We start from the raw sequence: 12,475 nt of genomic DNA on the forward strand, positions 1-12,475 counted from the left end.
ATTGCGATTAAAATATATAGGTTTGACATGGTTTTGTGCTTGCCACTATATGTGAAATTGAAACTGGAGTAGAATGGTATTTTCGGTCATGTACCAAGTGTGCTTCATTAGTCACTATATTTGAAGGAAAGCTTTGTTTCAAGAAATGCAGTACATGCAAAAGCACTGTACCCAGGTATATTCACCATTGAATTTTCAAAGGATTGAAGATACTGGTAACCGACGAGGAAGGTGGAGATATAGATGTTACAATCAACTGTAATGAGGTGGAAGAAACGACTAACCATCTCTTCTTGCATTGTACTAAGACTTGGAAGGTTTGGTCGGAAATTCAAATATGGCTAGATGTGAACTCTATTATCCCCACTAATTTGTTTGTTCATTGGAGGTGTTGAGACGGCATATGGTACCAAATAGGAAATAACTAAAAAGAGGAATGAGGCTTATTTGGCATACTGTAATGTGGGCTATTTGGAGTGCTAGAAATAATGTTATCTTTAACAATGGCGGTATAGAGGTGGAAGAAGTGGTGGAGGACATTAAAAAGGTTATCATGGAGTTTGAGTTTATCGAGGCTGAAAATTCAAACGTGTTTGTTCTATGAATGGCGGTGGAATCCGAAGTGGTGCCTTGGGGTGTTATGCGGATGAGGGGACTGTTTTTCTGGGTGCTGTCATACATGCTGCTGCTTCTGGTGTGCGGTTGACAGCAGGCATGCCTTTGGTGTTTGTTTTAATGTTGTTGTTGTGGTTGTTTTAGCAGGTGCGGCTCTGGTGTGTTGTTAGGTGTTTTTGCAGTTCTGTTGGTGATGCTTCTAATTGTATTTTGTACAATTTAGTTCTTGTTATGTACTGTAATAGGATTATAGGGGTTTTTTTAATTGAGTTTTAGTTTGGTGCAGAGGTGCCGTCTTTTTTAAGGAACTCTTTAAGTGTACTCTTTTTCCTCCTTTGCCGGTTTAGTGCTCCTTGAGCTACCTTTGCTTAATAATATTTGCCGATTCAAAAAAAAAAAAACAATGTTTTTTTTTTTAGTATTAAAAAGAGGGTCAAAGGACCATGATTATAATGTTGTTTAGTTGACTACTATAATGTATAAAATTTTCATTGTAAGAGTGAAGGATGTAATTATCTTGCAATATCCAGAGTTACATCAAGGAATGGTCTGAAGATTCTAATGATTGATGAGAATGATGTTAGCATGGATAGCACTTTGATTGTTGCTTACAAAGAAATTTTTCACAATGTACCAACACGAACTCCTTTTTAATTGTATTTTTATTATTAACATTGTTTTGGCGCTAAAAGCACGTTATTTTCTATCTATTTGAATGTTTTGTTTGCCGTCAATATTACCCGTGCGGCAGCACGGGTGGATGGTCTAGTACGTGATAAAGATGACGCTCAAAATACAAAATGTCTGTCAAGAAACTGAATAAAACAAAAGCAGACATTAGCCGATACCCAAACAAAGCAACGAGTTCGACCGCCACTGCTGACAAGCATATACAAAAGCGGCATTATTAGCACGCAACCACCGGTAAGGATGTCCAAAACTACTTATTTTCTGAGTAATAGATACTTCAAATGTCAATGGTGTGGAAAGACAAAGAGCATAACACTCGTCTACAAAGTAAACTTTGCGGTGTCATCATGATTTTTATCACTAGCTATGTGAGTGGGATAATGATGAAAACCAATTTTTGGAGTTCAATTTTCCAACTTTAAATGGGCTGCTATCAATATCATCCACAAGAATGCTCCACACCCTGCAGAAGGCCACATAAAGTTCTTATGAAATTTTTGGAGTTATATGAGATTTTCAAAAAATTGTTTTCTACCACAAAATAAAGTGACAAAAAGGAAGACTAGCATAGACATAAAATTCAAAGCAACAAGACTGGGCCATCCTATTAATACTATGCCACAATTTGTTACAGATTAAAAATACAGCGATTTAAATATTTATGAACTTATACCATTAAAAAAAATATGTAAGAACCTGTGAATAATTATTTATGTAAAAAAAGTTTAAATATTTTTAAGAATATAGAAATTATTTTCTACTTTTTTACCATAATACAAATCATTTAGAGAAAATGGTATTGAAGAAAAACTACTCTACAAAATTTAGTTTTTTTTTTGGTCATACTCTACAAAATTTCGTAATTTTTTTTTTGGTCATACTCTACAAAATTTCGTATTTTTTTTGGTCAAGTAGCCTAGTGGCTAGAGAAATTCACCTTAATGATGAATAAGTGGGGTGTCCAGAGTTCGAACCCCGGCCCCTGCACATATTGTGCATTATCCCTTACCAAATGAGCTAAGCTCATGGGACCAAAATTTCGTATTTTAAGCATTTTATTCTTTTTTTAAGTGTAATAAACGAATGTGTTATGAATATTAGTGGATGTCCATGTCCTTCAATCTTCCACCTTCCTATAACCCCCTTTAGTAAATGTATGATTAGTGGTCCTTAATTGGTTTGATCATTCACTTGCTCATTTGTATCCTATAAATAGGACCTATATTGTCATGTAAAGAACACACTTGTGAAGAGAATAATACAAAAGCTTTCATCATCTTCTTCCCCTTCTTCATTGATCTTGTGCTTTTAGTTTATTTCATAACACGTTATCAGCACAAAGCTCTATCAATCTGAGGTAATACTGATTCTTATTTTTTATGTTATTGGTTACTGTGTTGTATGTTCTCGGTATACTTTTTAAAAATGCAATTAGATGATCCGCATTGTGCGACTGGAATTTATTTGTCCTCGTGATATCTAATATTACAATGAGCAATGTTGTATCTCTAGAAAAATAACATCAAGAATTCTTCAAGAATAAAGAGTAGCCAATCACAATGCACCATTTGCCACAATTCAAGGAGGTGATGCTGAAAAATAGGAAGTGAACAAATAAATCATCCAATTAAAATTTGTCAACTGTGTCTTGAAAAATTTTTGAAGCTATTTTTCTTGAGAAGTAGCATTTTCCTATTATAATATGAGCTAGAATAGGTATATGAATTTATGGAAAAAGTTAACCTGTTATTAGAATAACGATGTCTTTGAATGAAAGGTTTATGTAATACAAAATCATGTTTTGATTCCAAACAAGCAGTATCTTATATTTTAAACTTTGGCCACCCTCACTAAAATATATTTTTGTAACAATCTCTAATCTCTTTCCTGTATAATCATGTGTTGATCCTAAAATAGCAGTATCTTATAGAATTTTGTTTTGCTAATAGTAAATTCATATATTTTACATGTCTATCAATTAAACTGACATTCATAGAGGCTCTATAATGTTGTGATTATCTTGTTATCTCTACTCTAGGTTCTCATAATAAGCATTTTCTAACCTAATAATGTTAAGTGTGAATATCAATGAAAGATATTGTACGAGAATACTCAGAAGAAAGTGGATTAAAACAGTTAAAACTTTTCTTATGTAAATTGGTAGAGTTAATAAAATTTAAAATGAATAATGTCTAAAATTGGTTTAAAATTTTGTTAGTTCAGTAATGAAATTAGGAATTTAATAAAATTTCTATGCAATGTAAAACCTTCGATCATTATCTATAATGGGATCCTATTACCAATTCTTTTGCTAAGTTCTTTTATATTGTTTCTATTTTGTTATTCATATTTCGTCATCTTATTTTTCTTGGTAAAAGTCATTCAAATAAGATTACTCACCTGATTCTAATTAGAAAGGATCAATAAAATCCCTTCAAAGGATAAATTAAAGGTTAACTAAAATTCAGAATCCCTGAAGGATTGTATAAAGAATGAATTTTTCTTGATCATTAAGAAGATACATGTAATATAGTTCTTGAAGAACTAATTTTCTTTTAATATTAAAGAATCCTTGAAGGATCACTCAAACAAAGATTTTTCTTTATCTTTGTTTATAAATATCTGAAAATTTAAAACTAATCATCCCTGAAGGATTGCTCAAAAAATTGTAACATCGAGCATTCCTGAAGGATTGCGAACAATCAAATTTTTATCATTGTTTATGAAGGTTTGAGATATATATTATCTTGAAGAAAAATCTTGATCTTCCTTGGTGTTGATAGATTTATGGTTGAAAATAAGATATATTTTACCTTCGTATAACTTTTAAAATGAAAGTATTGAAAAGTTACACGTTGAGAATGTAATGTAGTTATCGAAGAATTAATTTGTTATTTTTCTTGATCATTAAGAAGATCACATGTAATATAGTTCTTGAAGAACTAATTTTCTTTTAATATTAAAGAATCCTTGAAGGATCACTCAAACAAAGATTTTTCTTGATCTTTGTTTATAAATATTTGAAAATTTAAAACTAATCATCCCTGAAGGATTGCTCAAAAAATTGTAACATCGAGCATCCCTGAAGGATTGCGAACAATCAAATTTTTATCATTGTTTATGAAGGTTTGAGATATATATTATCTTGAAGAAAAATCTTGATCTTCCTTGGTGTTGATAGATTTATGGTTGAAAATAAGATATATTTTACCTTCGTATAACTTTTAAAATGAAAGTATTGAAAAGTTACACGTTGAGAATAGTTACACGTTGAGAATGTAATGTAGTTATCGAAGAATTAATTTGTTATTTTAAAGATCCCTGAAGGATCGCTCAAATAAAGAAGTCTCTTGATAAATGTTTATGAAGATTTGGAATATAGCTCCTGAAAAACTAAAATTTAATATTAAAGCATCCTTGAAGGATTGCTCAAAGAATGGATTTTTTTATTGTTAATGAAGATTTGAGATATAGTTCTAGAAGAACTGATAATTTAGAATCAAGCATTTGTGAAAGATTGCAAAATAAACATGTTGTGATTTTTCTTTGTCATTGTCGATAGAGGTTTGTGGTTGAGTTCTTGAAAAACTAGATATTTGTTCATAATTTAAATATGTAAGATCTATTTGATCTTAGTATAAGTTAAATTTGCTCCTGAAGTAGCAAAGATGGTAAAAGTTTATTATGACTTTTGATAAAGTTTATTATGACTTTTGATGTTTATGATTTTTGCTACTAATGAGTTCTCAAGAGGCATATAAATTAGAGGTATTGTCATCTATGTCATCTCTTTGCACATTCAACACTTATAATTTGTGCTCCACATAATTTTTTTTCTAATGAAATAGTAATTATATTATAGTTGTGAATTTACCAATATTTTTATTTTTAATAGATTAAGATTTAAGAACAATATTGTGTTAATATTGTGTTGAATTAAAAGAGTTCCTGAAGAACAACACATTTAAAGAGAAAATATGAGACAATGTGTCTATTTCTATGTCATTTGAAATGCTCCTGAAGTAGCAAAATAAGTGAGTATCTTGAAGAATATTTTTGAAAGATTAGTCATATTTGTAATTGAACAAAGAGTGACTCTTGATCAAAATGGTGAAACTTCACATTGAACGTCATTCCCAGAAGTGAATGGTTCATACTATTTGTCTCATATAACCAATGTTGTGGTTATGGTAATTGATTTAGTAGAAGTCTACTATTGATACAATACATGTCAAGATCATAAAATTCCATTAGTATGGACTTAGATTGTTTGGGAAATTAGTGTTTGATCAAAGATTTTTTTAATACGATCATGTCTCTATTATATGGTTTGAAACGTGCAATATTGTTTCCTTCTATGATCTAAGTTTGGTTGTGATTTTTGTAATTATGCCAAGTGTAGGGCTCTAAGTATAGGAAGTTATTGGTAGTTTTTCATGCAAAGGTCTATATATCGGTCTGTAATAATAACAAAGGGTTGGATTCTTAATTTCTGAAAACTCTGTAACACCCACGCCATGGGAGCAAACGGGTTCAGGAGTGGACAGATTGACAGATTCCAACCACCATTTACGTTCCCTACAATTTAATATTACTTTGTTCTTCCTTTATTTTACTTTTTCTTTTGCAATTTTCATTTCTTTTCATCTTTCTTTTCTTTCTTCTTCTTTTGAATGCTCATTTGAGTATTTCTATTATGTTGTCATGAGACAAATTGTTATTAAAAAATGTTGGATGCAATTCTAACATAAAAATGAACAATAATTTTGTTCTTAAAGAATGCATGAAGTGATATCATAAACCGCGAGGCTTGAACGAACCACTTTAAGAAGACATTTTCCGGTCCTAAACCATTGATGGATAATGAAGTTTACGCTACCAAAAATCGGTGTAAACAAATTGGTGAACCTGACGTGAATCTTCAAGTTTAGCGTGATTCCACACTTTATATGCATAAAAAATGGATTCAGAGAAATAGAAACCTGTACATGAAATGGTTTTTAAGCCATATTTCTAAACAAATTTTGCTTATATTGAAGCCATTAAAAGGGGGAACCAATTGAATTGGAGAATCTTATCAAAATGGTTTTGAAAAGTTTTATAAAGATTGAAATCGAAAAGTTTTAGTCTTTGAGAGACCTCTAGTGTTTTAAAAATGGTGATTTAATCTTTATGATTAACAGTGTCCTGAAAATTTTCTGGATAAATAAGTCAGATTATGACTGTAAAAATGGTTTTTAAAACCGTAATTAAAATGGTTTTTTTTTTAAACCATGATCATATTAAAGGCTTGAAAGTTTAACAAAAGCCTGGTATTTTAAAGCCAATCAGAAGGATTCTTCTTATTGAATTCAAACATAATGTGGTAATTTTTCTATCCTATGCTTTGTAATATCTCTTGTTGTCATTTTGCCGAAGAAAAAAAAAGAAAAAGAGGAATTCTCTTGTTATCAATGTAATGTTATATGCTCAAATAAAAAATATGATACTTGGCCATCATTTCAAATTTAATTGAGTGGATATGTAAGATTGTCCTTTGATATATGATATTGTTCCATAAAATGGTACTTGCCATTAATTGTTAGAACAAATAAAAACAAAACTTTCGACTGATTTCATTTGTGTCGATTATGATTATAAATATTCGAAAGTTTTATGATTGGTTTAGATACAATCAAAGTCATGTATCCATGAATGGTATATGCATATATTACCGGTTGATCTTTGAGTGATTTATTTGAAGTTCATTAAAGCTAATATCTATTTTGAGATCAATTCACATGATCAATCCATTTTGGATTTATTCGAAGGATTATCAAATTTGAATTTGGCTTGAAGAGATGAAAAAGAATTTCTGATGAAGTGGTCGAAGAAGAACATACAAATACAATGTTCATTTTTGGTATTATGTTTCAAAATGTTCTTCCTCTCATGTCTTTCGAGAAACAACATTTTGGGGCGCTTATGTTAATACCAAAAATAAAATATTTGGTCGAAGTCATGATTATATTTCGACAAGTCAAATGAGTTCTTTCGACATGCTGCAAAGTGCAAAGAGATACCGCAATTTCTACCAAGAATATACAGACTTCGACACACCGCAATTTCGACCAAGTGCGCATGGCAGGAAACAAGGCTGAAGGGCATAAAAGATATTATTTTCTAGTGTCTTGTAATTATGCCAAGTGTAGGGCTCTAAGTATAGGAAGTTATTGGTAGTTTTTCATGCAAGGTCTATATATATATATATATATATATATATATATATATATATATATATATATATATATCGGTTTGTAATAATAACAAAGGGTTGGTTTCTTAATTTCTGAAAACTCTGTAACACCCATGCCATGGGAGCAAACGGGTTCAGGAGTGGACAGATTGACAGATTCCAACCACCATTTACGTTCCCTACAATTTAATATTACTTTGTTCTTCCTTTATTTTACTTTTTCTTTTGCAATTTTCATTTCTTTTCATCTTTCTTTTCTTTCTTCTTCTTTTGAATGCTCATTTGAGTATTTCTATTATGTTGTCATGAGACAACTTGTTATTAAAAGTTGTTGGATGCAATTCTAACATAAAAATGAACAATAATTTTGTTCTTAAAGAATGCATGAAGTGATACCATAAACCGCGAGGCTTGAACAAACCACTTTAAGAAGACATTATCCGGTCCTAAACCATTGATGGATAATGAAGTTTACGTTACCAAAAATCGGTGTAAACAGTTGGCAAACAGGTTCATGAGCAGATAGTGATGGATTCCAATCGCCCTTTATATTCCCTGTATTTTAATATTACTTTGTTCTTGCGTTATCTTCCCTTTTCTTTTGCAATTTTCATTTCATTTCAACTTTTTTATTTTCCTTTCTTTTGAATATGCTCACTTGAGTATTTTTCTATTATATTGTCATGAGACAATTTGTTATTAAAAGTTGTTGGATGCAATTCTAACATACATAAGAACAATATTTTGTTCTCAAAGAATGCATAAAGTGATATCATAAATCGCGAGACTTGAACGAACACTATAAAAAGACATTTATCCAGTCCTAAAACGTTGATGGATAATGAAGTTTACATTGCCAAAAATCGGAGTAAACAATGGTGTACAAAAGAAATTTTTAGATATAAATCCAAGAACCTTTTATATTCCTTGTGGTTGCCATGGTCTTAATTTCACATTGAGTGATATGGCTAACTCATGTGGTAAATCTAAAGATTTTCTTGTAGTTGTTTAACGCATCTGTACTATTTTTGCCAACTCTACCGAGAGATGGCAAATTTTGAAAGATAATGTAGAAGAGTTGACTCCAAAATCATTGTCATCCACTCGTTTGAGAGTCATGTACAAAGTGTCAAAGCTATAAGAGCCCGTCATATTTTATTGAAGTTTTACTTGAAGTGTTAGAAAAGGATCTTGACTCTAAAATAAGAAGTGAAGCTAAATCCTTAGCAGTATATGAACTAATTGGTTATTTTGAGTTTTTTTAGAAGTTCTATAATTATCTGGTTTGAAATATCATCTACAATTAATTTGGTTAGCAAGCTCTTATAGTCAAAGGCGCAAAATTCCTACTAAGGTTGCTATTGAATTAAATAACGACCTAGTATTTCCTCAAAGGCGCATAATTTGAAGAAAAAGACCGTTTGATGAGGATTTTAATACTCCGTCAGTTGAGCAATCTGAAGAAGAATCTTTTAGGGTTATACTCTCTTTGCCTTGTAAATCAAGTTGTTGTATCTCTTAATAAGAGATTTGAGAAATACCAATAATATGAATGTGTTTTTGGCTTTTGGTTTACTTCTAACAAGTTAAAATCATTGTATAAAGTGACTTTTGAGTTTATTGTAGTAACTTTGAACAGGCATTGAAACATACGAGAAATCTGATATTGTTCGGTGAGAACTATATGTAGAGTTAAGGTCACTAAAAGATATCTTGCCTGAAGAAGAAACGGGACCTATTGATATTTTAAAAATTTTGAAAAGACATTAAATTTTTTCCTAATACAATTGTTGCATATTGAATTTTATTTATTATTCCCATGACAGTTGCCTTCGTATATAGAAGTTTTTCAAAATTAAAGTTGTTGAAGTCTTACATGCGGTTTACCATGCTACAAGAAAGACTTAATGGCTTAGCATTGATATCAAATGAGAATGATATGTTGGAAAATATACAATACAAAGACATGATTTATCAATTTGCTTCAACAAATGTGTGAAGCAAGACTCATTTTTAGTAGTTAGAAGGTTGATAAAGGTATTCGTCTGAACTTTTATTTTTAAATTCTATTATAATATGGATCTTTTTGTGTTAGTTACAATGATGACTGTTTTTTAAGTTTACAGATGTTAATTTAAATAGAAGATTGTTCTTTTAAAAATGTAACGTTTTTATTTTATTAGATGTCTATCTTTATTATGAGAGACGAACCTCCAATTTTACAGGGACAAACCTCGATATGATACATTTAGTGGATATGATGGTGGTGTGTTCGTTGTAATGGCCACCGATGGATATAAACAAAAGTTGTGGTGAACACATTTGATGATATTTAAGTTTGAAGGTGAGAAAAGTGTAATCTGTAAGAAACCGGTAATAACTTGCTATTGGAGGCCAAATGTAAATGTAATTTTCCTTTCATGGGAAAATTTGATCATTTACCTGATTATTGCATGATTTAGATATATGATAATATGTGTGCTATAAGCTCAGAAGTACAAAAGTAAAAGCCCAGATACTAAACTATGCAACAGATAATTTCCTTTAAAAGGAGCACAGTTCTTTGTTGTTACTGTTTCATCTGTTCCTTGGTTTTTACCATGTTGGGAACTTCCTTCAGCTGAATACACAAAAGACACATAAAAAATAATAATTAAGACCAAAATGTTTCTATAAATAATGCCAAAGTATAAAAACACAGAACATAATTATTGTATATTTTAATTTTAAATGATTACTACCTGAAGGACTGGTAGCAGGGCTCATGGAGTTAGCATTGGAGTTCTGTCCTAGCTGGTTAAAAGCTTGAGCTTCATTTGATTTAGGATCCAAGTGCAGAAGTGCTGTTCAAATCATTTGAAACAAAAATTAATAAAATTATTAAGATCGGAAAACAAATATTTTTTGAACTTTAACATTTTGAAATTGCGATAATTAAGTAAATAGTCCTTATAAATATTCAAACTTTTGTTTTTAGTCTTTACAAAAAAAAAAATATCGTATTTTTTAGTCTGTGAAAAAAATGTTGTAAGCACTTTTAGTAATTGTAAAATTTTCCATCAACATTTTTAATCCTTGTAAAATTTTCCGTCGGCATTCTTGGTCCTTGAAAATGCTAATGAAAAATGTTGTAAGGACTAAAATTGGTAGATTTATAACAATTTTTTTAAGACAGATTTATAACATTTTTGTCCTCAAAAAATCCTTTTTGTCTTGATATTCTGTTTTAATTATAAAATTGTCGCCTTATTTCAAATAACCTTTTGATTTGAATATTTTTTTTTTTTAAAGGAATTTGAATGTTTGTTTTTATTTTGTTTCTTTTGAACAAATTTTTTAACTTAGGAAACAAACTAAAACTAATGGCGTAACCCTATAATTATGAAGGAAAGGGTCCTGTAATATGATGTTCTGGCAGGAGTGGTAACTAAAGTCTGACTAAATATTTTCAATTTAGCAAACTCAAAAAAAATGTACAAAATTTTTAACTCGGGAAATAAACTATAAACAAATGGTCGTATTCATCTAATTCTAAACAGAAGGTCATGGTAATTTGATGTTCTGGTTGGAGGTAGCTAAAGTAAGACCAACTTTTGTTTCAGCTAGAATCGAAATTCTAATTTTCCTGAACAGTTCTTTAATTCAAGTTCATTAAGCATAATTATTATAGGACAGGGCATGTGTAGACCATTGGATAGGAAATGTACCATTGCACTATTTGAATACTTTGATGAAAAAGAAATGATCCAAACATATAAGTGGGATTGAAAAAACTCACAAGGGCACTGGGATAAATTATCAGATGCTTTGCAAAGAGAAGGAAGTCCAAGAGCAAGAGTAATGTTAATCTTTAAGCCAAGGTCTGGGTCATCTCTGTCTTTGATAATAATGCATATGCATTTCTTGTTGTTCTTGATGGATTGTATGAGACCACTGCAACAATCTGATGTAGGTGATTTGGCACTTCCACCAAGATATGGAAGACATGTTGCAACGTTTGTGAGTTGTTCTGCACATTTTTGTTTCTCTTGTGCTGATTCTCCCATTGTATGGCTGATGATCAACATCAATGATAATGCTAACACTACCATGTGTAGTAGACTACCCCTTAAACCCATTTTCAATGACCGAGTTGAATGAATGGGTGGTGATAGCTAGAATCAGTCACTGATTTATTAAGTGTTAAATATGTTTTTAGTCCCTACAAAATCACAAGTTTTTAAATTTAGTTCCTATAAAATTTTATTAGTAATTTTAATCCTCTATAATATTGTAGTTTATAAGAATAGTCCCTATTTTAAAAACTTTTTACAAAAAATAGACATTTTTAGTCCTCCAAAATAGCCCTTATAAAATGTAAATAGGGACAAAATTGAATAAATTTTTTGAATGCATTAAACTTGAAAGCTTGTAATTTTGAAGGGACTGAAAACATATTTAACTCATTTATTAATGAGAGGGAATACGTAGAATCAATCACTAATAATATAAGCCTTAAAAGTTAGAACACTATTAATAATGAGTATATTTATACAAATAATGGTAGCAATGTGTGCAAACTAGTAGGATTTTATACTATTATTATTAAAATATTGTTTCAACTTAAATGATAAAAGTTTGATTTTATAATCTTAAAAGATGAAATTTAAATTCGGTAATAAAAATTTGTAAAATGATCATTAGTATTAGAAGATTGTGTATTCAACCGTTCACAAATGGTTAGTAATTTTATAATTTAATTTAAATCATAAAATATAATTTAATAATATAATAATATTCCATATTGTCTCACCCATAAAAAAAAAGGTATTTTCTTTTGTCTCAAACATAATATAGTAATATTCCCTTTTACATTTTTTACTATTTCTTTTTATCATATTTGAGACTGAAATTGTAGCAATAATAATAAGAGAATTTTTTTTTCGTCAAATAGTC

General features: G+C 30.1%; 2 protein-coding genes and 1 pseudogene across 2 annotated transcripts in view; 2 read left to right on the top strand and 1 right to left on the bottom strand.

The window, feature by feature from the left end:
- LOC146904437 (uncharacterized) overlaps window positions 1-687 on the top strand; it is a 58,777-nt gene extending 58,090 nt beyond the window's left edge. Inside the window, exon 7 of the mRNA XM_085728000.1 lies at window positions 21-687. Within this exon, the coding sequence (XP_085584126.1) occupies window positions 21-26 (6 nt within the window). The 3' untranslated portion in view covers window positions 27-687. The remainder of the gene's footprint in view (window positions 1-20) is intronic.
- On the top strand, window positions 601-9,539 carry LOC146904441 (uncharacterized; annotated as a pseudogene).
- Window positions 9,540-9,984: 445 nt separating this feature from the next.
- Window positions 9,985-11,666, bottom strand: LOC146904442 (non-specific lipid transfer protein GPI-anchored 14-like). The gene is made up of 3 exons (XM_085727415.1): window positions 11,319-11,666; window positions 10,282-10,383; window positions 9,985-10,160 (listed from the first exon to the last, which is right to left on the bottom strand). Exons 1-3 carry the CDS (start codon window positions 11,656-11,658, stop codon window positions 10,030-10,032), a joined length of 573 nt encoding a protein of 190 aa, XP_085583541.1. The 5' UTR covers window positions 11,659-11,666; the 3' UTR covers window positions 9,985-10,029.
- Window positions 11,667-12,475: the final 809 nt, after the last annotated feature.

This window comes from Medicago sativa, chromosome 7 (genome assembly GCF_051527215.1).
Source record: "Medicago sativa cultivar Bolivia chromosome 7, Bolivia_mono, whole genome shotgun sequence".
Lineage (NCBI taxonomy): Eukaryota > Viridiplantae > Streptophyta > Magnoliopsida > Fabales > Fabaceae > Medicago > Medicago sativa.

Bases quoted from the DNA above. Each gene is read 5' to 3' on its own strand.
- LOC146904442 (XM_085727415.1), bottom strand. From the start codon at position 11,658: ATGGGTTTAAGGGGTAGTCTACTACACATGGTAGTGTTAGCATTATCA. The intron at 10,384-11,318 runs GTGAGTTTTTTC...TGATTTGAACAG, and splicing joins TAATTTATCCCAGTGCCCTT to CACTTCTGCACTTGGATCCT. The intron at 10,161-10,281 runs GTAGTAATCATT...TTGTGTATTCAG, and splicing joins CCCTGCTACCAGTCCTTCAG to CTGAAGGAAGTTCCCAACAT.